A 19,370-nucleotide genomic window follows, 5' to 3' on the forward strand; every position below is an offset into this window, starting at 1 on the left:
TATATCTTATCAAAAGTCAGGGCTACTATTTTCCAGCACTGGGAAAAAATAATACAGCTGCTTAGCAAAAATCTCAAGGGGAACTGAGACACAGGCATGTCTGGCATACTAGACTTTGTGGCCTTGGTTGTGGAATAAGTCTTTTAATTTGTCCTTGAGCCCTGAACTGGGTCTTGGAAGGGGTTATCTGTGGTACCCATTTTTCTATAAATAAGAAAAATTGTCTAGCCTTCATAAGTTCCAGTAATTTCTCTCATGGGCAGGTCCTGGAATTTACATGAGAATTTGGGGCACTAGCAAGAAGAAATGCTCTGGTAGCTAACTGAGCTGTGAAGCATCAAGGTACCGAAGGGCAAGTTTCCCCTGGGAGCATCCTGGCAATAGTTCCCTTTCCTTTTGTATCAGGCATTAAACTTCACTGAAGCTGGGAACATACACCTCAACCTATGACGAAATGCTGATTCTGCCAGTGCTGATGGTAAGGCAGCTGAGACAACTAGAAGTAGATGAAAGCTGCACAAGATGCACATCTGTAGACATGAGAATTAGCTCTCTTTATGGAATGACTGTTACACCTGACTTGTGCTGTTAGGACTTCAAGTGGCCAGGATTACCAGAAGAGTGCAAATACCATTAAAGTTAATGAAGTTAATAGTCAGACCAGCTACCCCCCTGGGTATTTAGCCTCCTGAGCTGGAAGATAAGGATGGAGAGCAGAAGAACCCCCTCATAATCCAGGAGGAAGCAGTCTATGACCTGCTGTGGCACCTGGACACTCAGAAATCTGTGGGTCTGTAGGGGATCCACCTGAGAGTACTGAGGGAGCTGGGGGGTGAGCTCGCCAAGCCTCTCATTTATATATAGACAGGGGAGGACCCAGCTGTGGTCTTGGCAAGCAGATTTCAGGCAGACACCATTCCGTTGCCAGCTGCTTGGGGTAACACTGTCCTACTGTTGTCCACTGTCCAGTTTCACTTGCAATGGGAATGGGAGTCAACTTCCTTTCTGCAAATACACACAACTCTACTTTATATATGACAGGTAATTTGGTATTAGTTTAATTGATCTTGTTCACCTGGGCAACAATCTGTGTCCAGCAGGTGACCTGAGCAGAAGTTCCCATCAGCTTTAAGCAGGCATACCCAGGACTGGGACAAGAGAACTCGTGCAGATAAAAAAGATGAGAACTCAGAAATGCTACAGTTGACTAGAACACCTTTAGTTATTTGTTGAAGTGATCATTAATGAGATGAAATGCAGGTGATTCTTCATCTTCTGACCCTTGGTGTTTATCGAGCTTTTGTTCATGAAAAGGCCCAAACTTTTCTTTCTCCACTAGGTGGAAACCTAACGCTGAGAAATGTTCCCGTCAGTCTTGAAAATACTGCTTCCGGGCTGCAGTCTTCGTGTCAAGTTTTCTTTTCAGGCTCTGTTTTCACTGTATATTTATCCTGAACAGATGGTAGATGTCATGCACAAGTTCCGTAGACAGATGCCCATAAAGGGAGAGAAGTTTACTAGTGCTGCTAAAAAGTAGCCCTAAGCTGTGGCTCCCAAACACATGCAGGTACGGGCTGTTCCATTAGTCATTGATGACCCTATGTCATACAACTTATATTCTTTGTAGATCATTTCTACTCTGGACTTTAAAGATTTATTTCTGTAAAGAGCCTGCATAATGATGTGTGACTTTTGGTAATATCTTTTAGAGGTATTTTTTTCTTTACTTCACAGTGTTACCATTCATTTTAATCAGAAATACTGATTTCTGATGCAGCTAAACTCAATTAGGAATATAGAGCTCCAGTCAAATAATATGTAACTACATATAATTAGCATGCTAAACTTAAACTTACAATATATGAAGCATCAGATTTTGATTTACAAAAAACATTAGGTCAGGATTGTAGTCTATGAAGTCTTTAATTTCAAAACAATCAGATAAACATTAGAATAAAATTTGGCACCTTAATTAGTGAAAAGCGCTTCCATGTACCATACACTTGCTTTCAGAATAAAGGTTGTTATGAGGTTGTTGATCCTGTTTCTGTGTCAATGTTATAAATGCTGAGACTGGGAGTTGATCCTGTGCTATAATGCTGCAAGGAGGTTTCCATATGTGTGTGCAAAAGGGAGAGAAAATCAGAGTTCGCCATCTCCATAAGGATGCTCTTGTCACAACAGAACACTGTTTGTTACCAGTGTCCTCTCTTTCAGTAACTGGCTTTAGTTCAAGGCAGCTTTATTTCTGCCTGATTTTTCTGGTTGCATTCAGATAGCAGGTCCATTTTGCCAAATCCCTTTTTCTCCATCTCCCCAAATCCCTAGAACAAGATCTTGCTCAAGACAGAAATACAGTTCTTCTTGGACTTTGTTGTAGCTCCAAGTGAGCTATGACATCTCTCAACTAGATCAGCATTAAAGAATATATTAATTTGTGTCTGTCATGCAATGGTACTGCTTTGCTGATGTTCCTGTTTATTTTACTTGTTCATAACTAGGTGCTAACTGATGGATTTCTGGTCAGTTGGACTAGTACATCAAAGACACTTTTGAGTGTAACACTCTTTGGGAGGTGGTATGAAAAGGATTCTCAACACACAGAACAAACTTCACCATGATTTCACTGTAGATCATTTAAATCTCGTATTCTTGTTTCTGTAATTCTGATTAATCACAATCATAATTTTAATTAATTTTAATACCCATAATTATAATGGCATTCTATTTCTCAAGTTGCCTTGTCTAACAGCATAGTCATTGCACATGGATTTGTTCACTTGATTTTGTAGCAAAAATAAATTACTCTACTGGGCGGTTCTGTATGTGTTTGTATATAATGATTCTGGTTGTCATGGGCTTGAACTTGACACTTGGGACAATAGAAAATAAATTCCTCTGAGTTTAGTGGTGTAGGATCCAGACACGTATCAGTGGGTTGTGGCCCAATAACAACTGATTTTTAATTCTGTGATTTTTTTGATGGAGTATTAGAAGTAATTTCCACAATATTGTTCTGCCCCATCTCTGAATGCACACTTTTCTAAACCAGAGGTTAACAGAATATTTTAAGGCCAATGGCTGAACTTTTTCCATTACTTTGAAAACAAAAACAAGCCTCAAACACCTTTGCTTCAAAAACAGTTATTAAACTCAGCACACAGTGTAATGTGTAATTGTGCTATGCCCTAACTTAGGGGAATCTAGTATTTCTGGCCATGTTTTTAGAGTGTGGAAAATTTCCTTCCCACAAGGGAATTGGTAACTGTGTCATCTTTTTCAGTAAGTTAGGTGGGTCCATATAAGAAATCCTCAAAATGAGCCATTTTGCAGGTGCAGATCTGTCTTCCAGTGAAATGGTTGCTCTTGCTGGTGCAAGGGAGAGTCAGGTGTTGGGAAAGGCTGGCCAACAGCTTGCACAGATGGAATCACTGGCATGTCTGTGCATACAGGCTCTGCAGACTGTACCTTCTAAGCAAGTCAACTGGATTATTTTGCCTGGCATAGTTTAGATTTCTGTGTGCTGTTAATTCTGTTCTTTGTTCTGCATGTTTGTTCTGAAACAAAAACATTGTTCACATTTAATCTGACCAAAGTAATGAAAAATAGACTTGCAGGATGTAAAATACATTGGTTTTGAACAAAGTCAACATTGTAAGAACAATATTTTAGTCTCTATTAAATTGTAACATTCTACAACTCGTATAATAGAAGGAATGGAAAACGCTTTACTTGTTTGTGGAGAAACAGTACTGTATCTCTACATGTATATCTGTGCCCTAGAACATGGTGTCCTGTTACAGCCAAGCAACAGGTCAATTTGCTGTTGCTAAAAATTAGTGGCTTCCGATTTCTTCACCCCTGCCTACATGTACTGGCTGCTTCTCAGTGGTTGCCTGGTTGCAGGTGTGACCTGTCACACGGGCTTCTCCACAGCAAGGTTAACCCTTCAAATAGGTAGTCATCTTCCACACAGTCTCTCTTAACACAAGAAGCAAGACCACAGTCTGAAGACGGACGACCTCTACAGCTAAGGAGATTTAGCATCAGATCGCAGCCTGCCCACAAAAGTAAGTCCTCAGATAACCACAGTCCTCACACAGTAGCAGAGACGGGGGAGAGCGCAGTAAAGAGGGGTGAGTAGAGTGGACTTGGGGGGTGGAGGTGTGAAAAGCAGAGGGAGCTGTAGGATAAATTTCCTCTTACGTTGCAGACAGCCATGTACTGCCTGGACTGCTGGAATTTTGTTAAGTTTTATTCAGTGTGTTTGTTTGTTTAACAGGACTGAGTTCCTTGCTCCTGGGTGAGCTCCCAGCTCTGCAGGCAGTAAGCAGTGGTGCCTGCTGCTGCAGAGGCAGGCAGGGATGCCTCTATTCCACCATACTACACAACCCCCCCTGTCCTGGCAGTGTGACTTTAAATTTGCAGGGTTGTGCCCCAGCCCTTGCACTTGGAACTTTTTTTTGCTCAGCCCTGCCAGCAGAGTCACCATTCTGGGCTGACTTGTCTGAGCTGTTGCTAAACAAGGAATCATTTACTGCTTCCTCCTTCAGACTTATAATTGTTGTCAATGTGACTCAAGGCAAATTTAGTTTGATAACAAAAACAGAGGGATGGAAAAAAAGCTTCCAAGATACACTACTGCAATTATCACTGAAATCTCTATCACAATCTTTTAAAGGCTTGTATTTAAATCTCCTGAATGAGTGTTCTGGTTTGAGCCAGGATGAAACCACTTTTCTTTTCACTGATTTTTTTTTTCCTTCAGTGAGCTCTCTTTTAACTAGCAGCAAGTTTTCCAGCTAGGGGACTGATAACACTGGGATGTTTATGTTACTGCTGAGACATCAAGGATGCTTTGCTCTGCTTATTGACTCTGCAGCCTCAGATGCTGAACGAGCAGAAGTGTCTTATCTGCAAACCCTCCCATAGGAAGGAGTGGACTAGACAGACAGCATTGAACAAAATATTCCATTCTGTATGTCTATGTAAGCTCAGTGTGAAGTCAGGGATCATAGAAGTCAAGCTCCTTCCTGCTGCTTTTTCCCTTCTCTTCTGTCCATGGCCAGCATCTGGGGAGGACTCTGTCTATCCATCACCTTTGATTCCTAAGCTCATGCATTACTGACCCTCATAACTCCCCCCTCAGCTTCTGTCTGCTCTATCGCTCTCTCTGGCAGCTCCGGGAGATTTCAGAACTGCTCACAGCTCAGGAGATGCCATGGGAGTTGCTGGGGGTGGGGGAAGGCAATAGGGTTTTGTAGATTCCTGAACACATTTGTCTATAATTGTACGTATTTTCTTTTATCAGTAGGTTTTAATTAAAGCTGTCTGGTTTTCAATGTGGGAGCCTCTGTCTTTATTCTCTTTCCTTTCCCTACCTACATGGGAGGTGAGGGGGATCGAAACAATTATCATTGCTCGTTTAATCGCCTATCCTGAGTCAAACAGTGACAATGATTTATTGGCACCCAACGCGGGGCTGAATCTTTAGCCCAGGCTATAAACTCTCACTGATTGGTGAATGTTTAGTCAAACAATGAGCATGCTGTAGCTAGCAAAATCTAGAGAAGTATTTAGAGGTGAGTTTTACCAGGTGCAAATAAATGTTCCTGATGCTTGAAACCCTCTGTTAGTGCTACTCTTGCAGGGAACTCTCCGATGCTTCCATTCACCCACATTTCTGTCTTATCTGAGACAGCGCTAGAGTGATGGTCTGCTGCACCTGATGGCAGACTGCCTGTTCTGCTTCTCCTGATTCAGAAAACCTTTTCCAAATGAGAATACTGGAACTGCTAGAAAGCCAAACAATGGAAAATATCATAGCAAAAAATGCATTTGAAGTGAATTGAAGTAAAAGATTAAAAAATAAAGCCTCTCAATACATGGCATGTCCCTGGAGACAGGAAAGGTGAACAGAGGAGCAGACATGCCACTGCACTTGGTGGACTTGCCTGCCCTTCTTCTTCAGGCTAATGGCAGCCAGGAAATGAGGTACTCAGTTTATGGTCTGGCAGGTGGCTCACCTGCCTGATTTCAGAGGAAAACTCCCTCTAGATGTGTATTTTCTGGTAAAAGGCTGTTAGAAAGTGATGCACAGCTAAACAGAAGCAACTGGAAGAGCCACTGGGATAAATGCAGGGGACATTTCTGTTGCTGGCATGTTAAGTGTATGACATCTAAGTACAGTGAGATGCTAATGTAATTACTTTGGTCTAAAGAAACTCAGGGAAGCAAACTGCGCATAGTGGCACATAGCAGAGGCATTGGGGAACAGGCAGACATTAGAAATAAGCTGTTTTTAACACACTCAGTTTTGCCACTCAAACTTCACTGAAGACTAGCTCCAGGGGTGGCATATCCACCTTTCACCTGGTGGAAGAGTTGAGCCAATATAGGTAACAAAAGTCTGTTGCAGTGAATGACAGAGAAAAGTATAGCAACAAACCCACCTAGTTGGTCAAGGGAAGCCAGTGGATGTAATATTTCTGGATTTCAGCAAAGCTTTTGATACTGTCTCTCACAGTATTCTCTTGGACAAAATGTCCTGCATACAGCTGGACAAGCCTACCATACGATTGGATGGGAAACTGGCTCACAGGTTGAGCACAAAGAGTGACAGTGAATGGGCGACTGGTCACTAGTGGGGTCCCACAGGGCTCCATCCTAGGCTTGGTCCTCTTCCATATCTTCATCAATTACTTGGATGCAGGACTCAAAGGAATTCTAAGTAAGTTTGCTGATGATACAAAGCTGGAAGGAGCTGTCAACTCCCTTGAGGATAGGCAGGCCTTGCAGAGAGACCTCAACAGGTTAGAGAGACCTTGACAGGTTAGAGAGACAGGCAGTCACCAACCACATGAAGTTTAACAAGGGTAATTGCTGGATTCTGCACGTGGGACGGGGCAACCCTGGTGGTAAGGACAGAGCAGGGAACGAGTGGCTGGAGAGCAGCGTGGTGGAGAGGGACCTGAGGGTCCTGGTTGATAGCAAACTGAATATGAGCCAGCAGTATGCCCATGGTTGAGAGCCAACCACGTTCTGGGGTGCACCAAGCACAGCGTTGCCAGCCAGTCGAGAGAGGTGATTGTCCTGCTCTACTCTGCACTGGTGCAGCCTCACCTTGAGCACTGCATTCACTTTTGAGCACCACAATATAAAAAGGACATCAAGCTGTTAGAAAGTGTCCAAAGGAGAGTCACGAGTATGGTGAAGGATCTGGTTGGGATGTCTTATGAGGAAAGGCTGAGGTCACTTGGATTATTCAGCTTGGAGAAGAGGAGGCTGAGGGGTGACCTCATTGTAGTCTATGGCTTCCTCATGAGGGGAAGAGATGGGGCAGGTACTGACCTCTTCACTCTGGTGACCAGTGACAGGACTCAGGGAAATGGCAGGAAGATGAATCAGGGGAAGTTTAATTTGAATATCAGGAAAAGGTTTTTCACCCAGAGGGTGCTTGAGCACTGAAACAAGCTACCAAGGGAAGTGGTCACAGCACCAAGCTTGCCTGAGTTCAAGAAGCATTTGGCTCTCAGGCACATAGTGTGATTCTAGGGGTGCCCTACATAGGGACAGGAGTTGGACTTGATGGTCCTGATGGGTCCCTTCCAGATCAGCATATTCGATGATTCTGTGGAAAATTGGACAGTTCTTCCTAGCCATGGGTTTAATAACATATTTTTATAGTGGCACAATTAGTCTTTGCATTGCCCAATATTTTATTCTTGTTAACTGTGACATCCTTACTGCATGCTGTTATACATTCCTGTATATTACCAGTGACAATTTATTCCAAGACAGCCCTTTGACAGACCAGCAATTCCTCCCTCCTTCAAAGTTAAACTTTGTCCCTCTTTTATTTCTATGCGTGCTCCTTTTGCACTGCTTCTCCATGACTCACAGCATGCTAGGAGCTGTGAGTCTGGAGAGGGGTGTACAAGCAGTGTAAGTGCTCCTTCCACAGACACCCTATAGGTCATCATGGCCTAGGACATGCTCTCTTAGCCTTTCCTTCACCTTTTGTTGACAGCAGTTCAAACTGGAGACAAGTTCTAATTACTAAAAATGTTTCTTTGACTTCTTACCTACAAACAGATGTCCCTGCTGTTGACAGAACTGTGCTGCACTTCCCAGATTACTCAATAGAAGATTATTTGCACAGCAGACTTACTAACCTTTACTCCTCCTTTTTCTAAGGGGTTTATATTCCCTGTGCCTGGCCCTTGCTGCAAGGTCCCAGCCATGCTCCCTTCCCAGCCTCTCCTGCTCGCTGTTGTGGTGGCACTCACAGTCCTCCAGGCCTTTGCCTCCGACACCTTCATCGCAGCTGTTTACGAGCACAGTGTTGTCCTGCCAGATGCCACTCTCCAGCCCGTTTCTCCAGACGATGCTTTGGCCCTGATGAACAAAAACATGGATGTCTTGGAAGGGGCCATCAAGAAAGCTGCCCAGCAGGTACAAGGTGTCTCAGGAGCATTGATAATTAGTGCTTCCTGCTCTTGCTGAACCTCCTGGTTATCTGGAGTGAAACTGTAATGGATCTTGTTGTGTCAGGGTGCCCACATCATTGTGACTCCTGAAGATGGTGTTTATGGCTGGCTTTTCACAAGAGAAACCATCTATCCCTACCTGGAGGATATTCCTGACCCGGCAGTGAACTGGATTCCCTGCACAGACCCCACAAGGTGATTCTTTCTGCAGTGATTTATGTGGTTTCAAATTAATGCCTCATCGAGTCAGGAGCTGGCCCCAGTAAATGCCTGATTACTGCTAATGCTTTTGACATGAGAGGAAATTTCAATTCAGGTTGTATGTGAAGGTAACTTACATGTTAAAATATATAGCACGTCCATGACTAAATGAGTAGGAAGGCCTGTTTAAAAAAAATGGTTTTTGAATTAAACACTTTCAAGAGAAATTAAAACAAAATACAGAATTTGGATTGCCCAGGGTAGAAGAAACTACTTTTTTCTTTCTTTCTTTCTCTTTCCATTTGAAAAGTCTTTGATGCTAGAATATGCTGCTTCTTCCTCTGGTTTTGGATTTTTCACACTGCTTTGAATAGAACTGATTGGAAATTCTCCAGATGAGGTTTTATTTGTTTTGTTGATTTGTTTGGGTTTTTTGGATAAATGCGGGTTTTCAAATAAAAGCACACATCCCATTTCTGTTGACAATCCAGAACTAGTTTCTGAGCAGCTAATAAAAGAGATTAGGTCACTAGTCAAAGTCCAAACCTTGGAGTGATACAAGACCAGAAAGTCTTAATATTAGTTTTCCACAGTTAAGATAAGATAAAAGCCAAATTGTTAGAGACTGTGCTAGAGACTTGAACATGGTTCAAGCATCGTGTTCCAGCAGAATCCTGTTAAGCTGTAGCTGTGTGCTGGATTTCGGTAAGTTCTCAGCCATGGAACTGCTGCTGTGGTCTGCCTGTGGAGCTACGGGTTCACGGGTGATACTATGTCAGATGCTAAGGTGTTCTCTTCTGTGACACCAAGTTTGTCTCTTCCTGTGCTCTGCAATTCCTCTGCTGCTTTTTCCCAGCCCCAGAGTTACCCACTTGCTGCAGAGCATGTTTTGGGTGCTGAGGGGTGCTGGCAGGCAGTCCAAGGGCAGCATGTCCCTCCAGACACAGATGGTAGTGCTACGGGACCTGCCCCAAGGTGTGGGAAGCAATGTGAGGGAGTCCTGCAGCCACCCTGTGAATTCGCCTGCCCTGCCATGACTGCAGGACTGGAGGCGCTACCAGTGTTCCCTCAGCACGCCAGTGATGGACACCACTGGCAGATCAGATTTTCTTAGTCATTTTTCTAAAATGCATTAGATTTGCTCCAGCTCCGGTGCAGGAACGGCTGAGCTGCATGGCCAGGAATAACTCCATCTATGTGGTTGCAAACATTGGGGACAAGAAGCCATGCAACTCCAGTGATCCCAGCTGCCCCAGTGATGGTCGCTATCAGTACAACACTGATGTCGTCTTTGACCCGGAGGGGAAACTGGTGGCTCGTTACCACAAGGTAAAGTGCCCTTGCAAAGTCAGGAGTTATTTTTCCACAGCTTCCAAAATTTGGCAAGATAATTAAATGCCAGTCACTGTTCCATGACAGATTTTGGGTTCTAATTTATAATTTTAAAGAATTTCTCTGTTTCTGTGAAGTATTGACTCCAAATTTCCATTTGCTGCCATGTTTCACCAAACAGGCTAGAATGAAAAATTATTCCTCAAATCCAATTTCATGGCTTATATTTTTGGTTGACTTCTTCAATTTGTTAACTCCCTACTACTGGAAACCATGCTGCTCAAGTTTTCAGTGCCATCTTTTCACCAGACTACCCCTTCACATTCCAGTGTTTTGAAATGTTTGCATCTTGACTTTAAGGAAGACAGGCCCTTTCCTATTTTATTATTTATTTTTTTTCCCTGATCATAGAGAATCATAGAAGGTAGGGGCTGGAAAGGACCTCTGGACATCATGGAGTCCAATCCCTCTGCCAGAACAGGATGACCTAGGTCAGGTCACACAGAAAGCCATCCAGATGGGTCTTGAAATTCTCCAGAGAAGGAGACTCTACAACCTCGAGGCAGCCTGTTCCAGTGACAGGCCTCTCAGTCATCTTTTCTCTAGAGTAAACAGTCCCAGGTCTCCTCGCCTTTCCTCATAAGCCAGATGTTCCACTCCCTTAATCTGACTTCCAACATGTGAAATCTTTGAATACAAGTCAAAAAACTTCTTCGGTCTTCCTGAGTAGTTTTAGGGAATGACTCCAGGATATTGCAGTAAGTGCCTTTAACCAGTATCTCTTTTTTCCTTTTCCTACAGTATAATCTCTTTATGTCAGAAACCCAGTTTAATTACCCAAAAAAGCCAGAAGCTGTCACCTTTGAGACCCCCTTTGGGAAGTTTGGCATTTTCACATGTTTCGACATCCTTTTCCACGAGCCTGCTGTGGTCCTGGTGAGTGAGTTGCAGGTGGACACCGTGCTCTTCCCAACGGCGTGGATGAACGTCCTGCCATTTCTGACTGCGATTGAGTTTCACTCTGCCTGGGCCATGGGCATGGGTGTCAACTTCCTAGCTGCTAATACACACTACACTGGCTCATCTATGACAGGTAATTAATCTTCATTCTGTCTGAAAAAAATCCTTCTACCTATGAATCTTTAATCCCTGTTCTGCAAGGCAATAGTGCAGAGGAATAATATGTATTTATAAAACAATAAATGCATGATAATAATGTATGCTAATGTCTCAATGGCAGATGGTCCTTTTACATCAACTAGCCAGGACTAAAGGAATTCACAAGCAATTCTTTGTGTACAGGAGAAAAGAGAACTGGGGAGGCTGCAAATGCAAATAAGATAATACCCATTGACCGCTCTGTGACCCTCAGCCTTTTGGCTGTCCTGAGCAGAGCTTGCCCAGGGAATTATAGAATCGTAGAATCATAGGTGTTGGAAGGGAGCTCTGAAGATTGACTTCAACCCCCCTGCTAAAGCAAGAAACACCTAGGGCAGGTCACACAGAAACACACCTAGGTGGGTCTTGAAAGTCTTCACAGGAGACTCCACAACCTTTCTGGGCAGCCTGTTCCAGTGCTCTGTCACCCTCACAATGAAGAAGTTTTTCTTCTTGTTGAGGTGGAACTTCCTGTGATGCAACTTGGTGCCTTTTCCCCTCATCCTATCATAGGGCACCACTGAAAAGAGATTGGCTCATTCTTCACATCCACCCTTCAGATGTTTGTAGACATTAATAAGGTTCCCTCTTAGTCATCTTAGGAGAAAACAGCCCCAGGTCTCTTAGCCTTTCCTTCTATGACAGATGTTCCAGTCTCTTAATCATCCTTGTGGTCCTTCATTGGACTCTTCCCAGCATATCCCTATCCCTCTTGAACTGGGGAGCCCAAACTAGGCATAATACCCCAGATGTGGTCACATGAGGACAGAGTAGAGGGGGAGGAGAACTTCCCTTGACCTGCTGGCCACACTGTTCTTAATACATGCCTCTTTTGGCCACAAGGGCACATTGCTGTACTGTGGATTACTTGTTGTCCACCAGGACGCCAAGGTCCTTCTCCATGAGGCTGTTTTCTAACAGGTCAACCCCTAATCTATATCGGTGCATGGTGTCTTTTTCTCCCCAGGTACAGAGCTCTACACTTACTCTTGTTGAACCTCATTAAGTTCATCTTTGCCCAGCTCTCCAGTCTGTCTAGATCTTGCTAAATGACTGCACAACCTTCAGGTGTATCAGTCAATCCTCCCAGCTTCTTATCATTAGCAAACTTGCTGAGGATATAATCCATCCCCTCATCCAGGTCATTGATGAAGATGTTGAGTAAGACTGGCCCAGTATTGATCCTTGGGGAACAGCACTAGTCACAGGTCTCCAACTGGACCCTGCACCATTGACCACAACCCTCTGGGCTCTATTGTTTAGCCAATTCTTGATACATCTCACTGTCTGTTCTTCTAATTCACACTTCCTGAGCTTATCCACAAGGATGTTATGGAAGACAGTGTCAAAAGCCTTGCTAAAGTCGAGGAAGACAACGTCCACTGTTCTCCTTGCATCTATCCATTCTGTCACACCATCACAGGCAGCTATCGGATTAGTCAAACATGATTTCCCCTCGGTGAATCCATGCTGGCTACTCCTGATAACCTTCTTTTCTTCCATGTGCTTAGAGATGACCTTCAGAATGAGCTGCTCCATCATCTTTCCAAGGATGGAGGTGAGGCTGACTGCTCTGTAGTTACCCAGGTCCTGTTTCTTGCCCTTCTTGAAAACTGGAGTGACATAAGCTATTCTCCAGTCCTCAGGCACCTCTCCCATTTTCCAGAACTTTTCAAAGGTGATGGAGAGCAGTCTAGCAATTACTTCTGCCAGCTCACTCAGCACACAACAGATGCATCCCATCAGGGCCCATGGATTTGGAGATGTCCAGTTTCGCTAACTGATTTTTAACCCTATCTTCTTCAATCATGGTAAAGTCTTCATCACTCCTGACTTCTTTTGTGGTCTGGAAGGTTTGGGAATCCTGAGAGTCAGCCTTAGCAGTAAAGACTGAGGACTCCATATCCTCTGTCACCAGTGCATCTGCTTCATTCAGCAGTGGGCCCACATTTCCTCTGGCCTTCCTTTTACCTCTGATGTACTTGAAGAAGCCTTTCTTATTGTCCTTGACTTCCTTTCCCAGTTTTAATTCTAAAGAGGCCTTAGCTTTCCTTGTTGCATCCCTACACTCTCTGAACACATGATTGTATTCTTCTCAAGTGGTCAATCCCTTCTTCCATGATCTATAACTTCTTTCTTCCACTTAAGTTTGTTCAGAAGTTCCCTGCTCAACCCTGCAGAGTTCCTGGCTCCCTTACTTGATTTCTTACTCTTTGGGACACTTTGATCTTGAGCTTGGATGAGGTAGTGTTTGAATATTAACCAACTCTCTTGGACTCCCTTTCCTTCCTGTAGCCTATCCCACTGGATTTCTCCAAGCAGTTCATTTAAAAGGCCAAAGTTAGCTCTTCTCAAATCCAGGGTTTTGACCCTGCTAGATGCTCGATAGCTGCTGCACATAATTCTGAACTCAGTCATCTCATGGTCACTACAAACAAGCTGTCCCCAACCTTAATGTCTTCTACCAGCCCCTCTTTGTTTGTCAATAGTATGTCTAGTAGTACACCTCTCCTTGTTGGTTCCTCCACCACCTGAGTCAAAATATTGTCATCTTTTGTTGTCATCATCTCCAGTTGTCACTGGAGGAACCTCCTGGACTGCCTAGCTGTGTGGTCTTCTCAGCAGATATCAGGGTGATAGAAATCCCCCAGGAGGCCCAAGGCCTGTGATTGTGAGGCAACTATTAAGCTGCCTGTAGAAGCCTTCAGCAACATCCCCATCTAGATCAGGTGGCCTGCAAGAGTTAGACGCTATTCTTTGCCAAAGCAGGATCTCTATGTACTGAGTTGTTAACAGTCACCCTTGGTGAGACTACAATTTCCATCATATTTATACAGTAGTGGATAAGCTAGCAGTAAGAACAATTTGAATGACAATGTGATTCATTTTTTTTATTTCTGTATCAACTCCTCAGGGAGTGGTATTTATGCACCACATGGAGCCAGAACATACTACTACAATATGAAAACCGAGGATGGTCGCCTCCTCATTGCTGAACTAGATTCACACCCTCGCCTTTCTCCTACCTCCTCTCCTGCTATCAACTGGAGCTCCTATGCTTCGAGTGTCAAAAGATTCTCTCCAAATGACCATGAATTTGGAGGACTCATCTTCCACGACCGATTCACTTTGACTGAGCTCACAAAGCCTGAAGGGAACCGCACTGTTTGCCAGAAGGACCTCTGCTGTCACTTGAGCTACAAAGCAGCAGGGAAACAAGATGATGAAGTTTATGTTCTAGGTGCATTTAATGGGCTTCATGCTGTTGAAGGACAATACTATCTGCAGGTAATGATCCATTGGAGATGCAGTGCTTATTTTAGGAAGCTTCTTTACAGGGAGAAACCTTCAGCTCTGTGGAGGAAAAAGACAATGACTTTCTTGTATGCTGGAGTCCTGGTGTCCTATTTGTTAGCAATGGGAGGTAGTTGCTAAAAAGTGGAGAGATCACTGAAACACTTCCAAGTTCCCCCAGTATAGTCACTTTTTTTAGGCATGCTTAGCTTAAATAACTTCAGTCCCTGATGAGCTCACTTGGAAAATTTATTTCAGTGATTCTGGAAGCTGGCAAATGGTGTCTGCCAGTACAGAATTTTCAGGAGAAGATGGGAATTTCTAGTCTTCCTTTTTCCCTCTGTATTTTTTTTCACTCCAGTAGAACATACTGAGAAAATTTTATTCTTTATTTCTCTGCTTATGTGCATTTCAACACAAAACCATGTTTGCTGATGAATATTACTTCTGATGTTTGCAAACACACTTCTTCTGTTCCCCAGTACCTGACACAAATTAAAAAACTCTTCCATCACCTGTCAGCAAAACCCTTGAATCTTCTCAGGAGTGCTAGCCCCATTTCGTATTTCTTCTTGATGTTCATAAACATTTATCAGCTGAATAATTAACTCTAAGGACAAAAGGAAAACATAACCTTTCCTACCTTCCTCTATATGCTGCAACTATTAACACAAAACTGCAACAAAGGATCATCATCTTGACATATAATCACCAGGAGGTGGATGGAGAACATCAAATTCAGATTTCCCATGGACTACCAGGCTGATGAGTTCTCCTTAGCAACATGTACAAATACCAGTCAGAGGACCTGTGTGTACAGTCGCACAGCATACCCATGAGGAGCACCTTGTTTCATTTGCCTAACATTTCTGTTCACAAACACATCTTACGAAGACATGCGGGAAAGAAGCCTTCAAACAAGGGATGTGACCATAAGAAGAATCAGTGGAAATGACAGGATTGGGCTCCAGGGATGAAATAAGGTGCTATGGCAGCACTTTCATCACAAGCAGGTTATTTCTAGCTACTAAGGCAATGCAGATCTGGAATATCCCAAATCACATCAAGGGGTAAAAATATAAAGAACAACTAAAAAGGAGTTGCTTAAAGATAATGAAAGAGATCCTGTGACTGTCACCTGTTCCAATACACACTAACTTTGATGACACAAGACTTTCCTCCCAGAGTGTTCTCCTCTGGCTAAATACCTTGTTGTCTACTCTTCCCCACAGATATGCACGCTGCTCAAGTGCAAGAGCACAGACCTGAGCACGTGCGGGCAGCCGGTGGAGACGGCTCAGACCAAGTTTGAGATGTTCTCCCTCAGTGGCACCTTTGGCACCAACTATGTCTTTCCAGAAGTCTTGTACAGCGGAGTGCAGCTGGCCCCTGGGGAGTTCGAGGTAATGGGGCACCCTGGAAATGTCTGCCACAGGATTTTCTAGGCTGTGGTGCTGGAAAGAAAGAAGTCCCATTCAAGAACCATGTTTTTAAGTAAACTCAAGGAGACATTTAAATGTATTGATTGCATAATCCTTACTGATGAGGACATATAAATGCTAAGGCTGAGAATCTCTTCAGTGTTTCCTTCAGCAAATATGCCTTCCCACTTCAGGTCCCAATCTATAAATGACAGCTCTCAAGGAGCTATTTTCTAAAGGTTTCTGCTGATGAGCGTTTTAAGAGACAAAGAAATCAAATATTCTGAGAAATTATCCAAGCAAGAGAAGTTACTAATGAGTATCATGCATAAGAGTAGAGATTCCATGCAGTTAAAAGCACTGAAAGGGATTTTTTTAGGGATTTGTAAGTTACTTTTTTTTTTTTACTTGAAGCTTCATATCCTATTTTTGCTGAAACCTTTTCAATCATAAACCTTAGACTACAGTTATGTAAAAGGCTAGATGAAATCTTATTTGGACGGGGCATTTATTACCTTACAGAAGACAATGAAGACAGTGAAAAAGTCTTGAACATTTTTGGGGGAAACAGGTAATTATTTTACAGAGTTGAGAAAGGAAAAACATTGTTCATCCTACATATTTGTTTTGAATGGGACTTCTGTAAAAACATACACATCAAAGGAGTCATTGGTACACTAAAATATGACCATGGCCAAATTAAAAAAATATAAATATATATATTCTTAACAAATACATGCTAATTGTTTATCACAGAAGCTCTTAAAACGTTGCAGGTGATCACAGTCTATGATCAATTTCAAACTGATGTGTTGAAAAGGAACTAATAAAATAAAAATATGGCCAGTAGCTTGAAATTCTTTTCCATCTGGAAATTATTTTGGGATCTACAAATGAAAAAAGTTTTTCAAATTATTGTCCTAGATGTAGAGGTGGCGAAAGTTATCTTTTTTTTTCTTTTTTTTCTTTTTTTTTTTTTTTTTCCCCGAGCCAGGGAGACTTCTGGTTTCTTTCCTTCTCACTCTTGCCTTTTAAAAGTGCTGCACCAAATTACCTGACCTCTAAGGCCTATCCTTTCTGTAGCATGCAAAATTGCTACTCTGGTAGTGGAACATTAGTGTAATTTTTTTCTCTTTTCAACCAGGTGCTACGTGACGGGTGTTTGAAAAGCAAGAATGGCACATCAAAACCACTCGTTACAGTGACGCTTTTTGGAAGGTTTTATGACAAGGATCCCCCTCATCCTCTGCAAACCTCCCCATAGTTATCTGTTACACAGTCACGGAGGACAAGAGGGGAATTACTCCTCCTGAGCCATGGTGGTTACCCGGTATCCTTCCTGTTCTGCAGTCTTGCCCTGCTCAGCAGCCATGGCAGCTGGGTCTATTCAGGATAAAGTGATGTGATCATTCTGCTGTGCATACCTTTTTAACAGTGTTTAATTCAGTGCAGTAATTTTTAGTATGAATGCTTCTTTAATTAGAATTTTTTTTCTTCCCTAAGATATCATGCAGATTGCCAGGATTACACTAGAAAGAAGAGCAATACTAAAATGTGTGAAATGTGAAGTTTGACAATTTGCTGCAGAACAAATCTCCAACGAAGGAAGCCTTTCTGTCTCTTTTGTCCTTTTCTGTTTTTCAGACTGTGTAAGCACTAAGGGTCCGTGTGTTTCTCAGCACACACCAATCAATATGACCATCCTAGTGCTCAATGGGCCTTGGCCCCTATCTACCCAAGAAACTGTACAGTGGAGAAAAAAACAAGTTTGAAATGGGTTTAGGTGTAGATTTACAGAAAGTGGTCCTTCACAACCTATGCAGCTGTTGAATCTGGCTGTGCTCTGTAAAGCATCTTCAGTTCTGCAAACTCTCTGAGCTCTCACTGCTTCGTACATAGTTCAGTGGTGGACTTGGCAGAGTTAAGTTAACAATTCTATGTCAGACGCATGCTGGGTTCAATGCATATTTAATAGAATCATAGAATGGTTTGTGTTGAAAGGGACCTTAAAAATCATCTAGTTCCAACCCCCATGCATGGGCAGGGGCACCTCCCAATAGATCAGGTTGCTCAAAGCGCTATCGAACCTCCCTTGAACACTTCCAGGGATGAGGCATCCACAACTTCCCTGGGCAACCTCTTCCAGTGTCTCACTATCCTCATAGTGAAGTTTTTCTTCCTAATGTCTAATCTAAATCTCCTCTTCTCTAGTTTTAATCCATTAGCCTTTGTATTTTCGCTACAAGCTCTAGTAAAAAGTCCCTCCCTAACTTTCCTGTAGCCTCTTCAGGTACTGGAAGGCCACTATGAGGTCTCCTTGGAACCTCCTCTTCTGCAGGCTGAACAACCATATATTTTACCATATAAACATAGTATGCCAACACCTTCTCCTGAGTATTTGAAAAATTCTTCAAAACTGTGATAGCATAAGAAATGGGCAATGTTTTAGAACCTCAAGCACATTTTGCCACATACACCTTGGAGGGGTTCCTGGCTCGATACTTATCCCATAGGCTTTTGTGTCTACTGCCCTTCAGATCAGTGACATACAGTCTGCACCATGCTTAGCACTGAGCTACCTTAAATGGGGCACATAAGAAACATGCTGTGGCTTCCCAACCCCTGCACATCAGCATACATTATCCAGAAGTTGTTAAAATTGAGTTCTGTTTTCCGATGTGCTCCTGCTTTTCAGCACAAAATGTTGGAGGCTTCTTCCAGGATTTGCTTCAAGTGGAAATAAAACAGCTGAGCTTGTACTCAGGGGAAGGTCTGTACCACTTGGGAGTAGTTATTCAAGACAGGCAGAACCTCGAGGTCATACCTTGCTGGTGGTTTGCCCAGCACCTCATCCTTTTTGCACCTGACTGATGGTTATCACCCAGACTTGTCTTTCAACAGAGTGTCAAGAGGCGATATGATGGACCTGTAGCAGTACTAATCCCACTTGACTGTTGGCTGTGTAATGGGTTTGGGGTCCAGAATTGCAGAGGGCCATGGGGAAGGGTGGGAGCTGATCTCCAGTCCCTGAGCCAGTCTGTCTCACAGCTGCATCAGTGGTACTTGAAAGAAACAAATACTTTGTAGGTTGCTGGTGTCCTGAGAATTTTATGCACTCTAAATTGATATGGAATTTATTAAAATCTTTCTCAAGCTGAAGAGGAATACAATCAGGAGATAAATACTGAATGGAATTGTAGACATTCACTATATTGTTACTATGTTTATCTTTACACATTAGGTTAAAATTTCCTAATCTCTCTATTTGCACCAAAAGAGTCTGTGAGATTTTTATTCGAGCTTCAGAATTAGTGCTAAGAAGATAAGGCTTCTGGGGAGATAACTAGATTTTTAAATGAATGTTATCTCTTTATTCAAGGGTAGAATTTATGCCACATTCTGTCCTTTGTCACTATTCAGGTTGTGGGAACTGAACATAAAAATCTCTCACATATCACTCTCTGGCACTTCTGAA

The 19,370-nt window shown here is 42.9% G+C and overlaps 1 protein-coding gene across 1 annotated transcript; it reads left to right on the plus strand.

Annotated features, from left to right (window-relative positions):
* Window positions 1-3,930: 3,930 nt before the first annotated feature.
* VNN1 (vanin 1) lies at window positions 3,931-19,171 on the plus strand. The gene is made up of 8 exons (XM_051614998.1): window positions 3,931-4,070; window positions 8,197-8,454; window positions 8,554-8,684; window positions 9,827-10,019; window positions 10,824-11,115; window positions 14,095-14,468; window positions 15,707-15,877; window positions 17,040-19,171. The coding sequence occupies exons 2-8, from the start codon at window positions 8,242-8,244 to the stop codon at window positions 17,157-17,159; spliced, it is 1,494 nt and encodes a 497-aa protein (XP_051470958.1). The 5' UTR covers window positions 3,931-4,070; window positions 8,197-8,241; the 3' UTR covers window positions 17,160-19,171.
* Window positions 19,172-19,370: the final 199 nt, after the last annotated feature.

The sequence above is a fragment of the Apus apus genome, chromosome 3 (genome assembly GCF_020740795.1).
Source record: "Apus apus isolate bApuApu2 chromosome 3, bApuApu2.pri.cur, whole genome shotgun sequence".
Lineage (NCBI taxonomy): Eukaryota > Metazoa > Chordata > Aves > Apodiformes > Apodidae > Apus > Apus apus.

What these genes read in the sequence shown, in the direction of transcription:
- VNN1 (XM_051614998.1), top strand. Translation starts at nt 8,242, where the DNA reads ATGCTCCCTTCCCAGCCTCTCCTGCTCGCTGTTGTGGTGGCACTCACA. An exon ending in AAGGACAATACTATCTGCAG is followed by an intron (nt 14,469 to 15,706) that starts GTAATGATCCAT and finishes TCTTCCCCACAG; the next exon opens with ATATGCACGCTGCTCAAGTG. An exon ending in TGGCCCCTGGGGAGTTCGAG is followed by an intron (nt 15,878 to 17,039) that starts GTAATGGGGCAC and finishes CTTTTCAACCAG; the next exon opens with GTGCTACGTGACGGGTGTTT.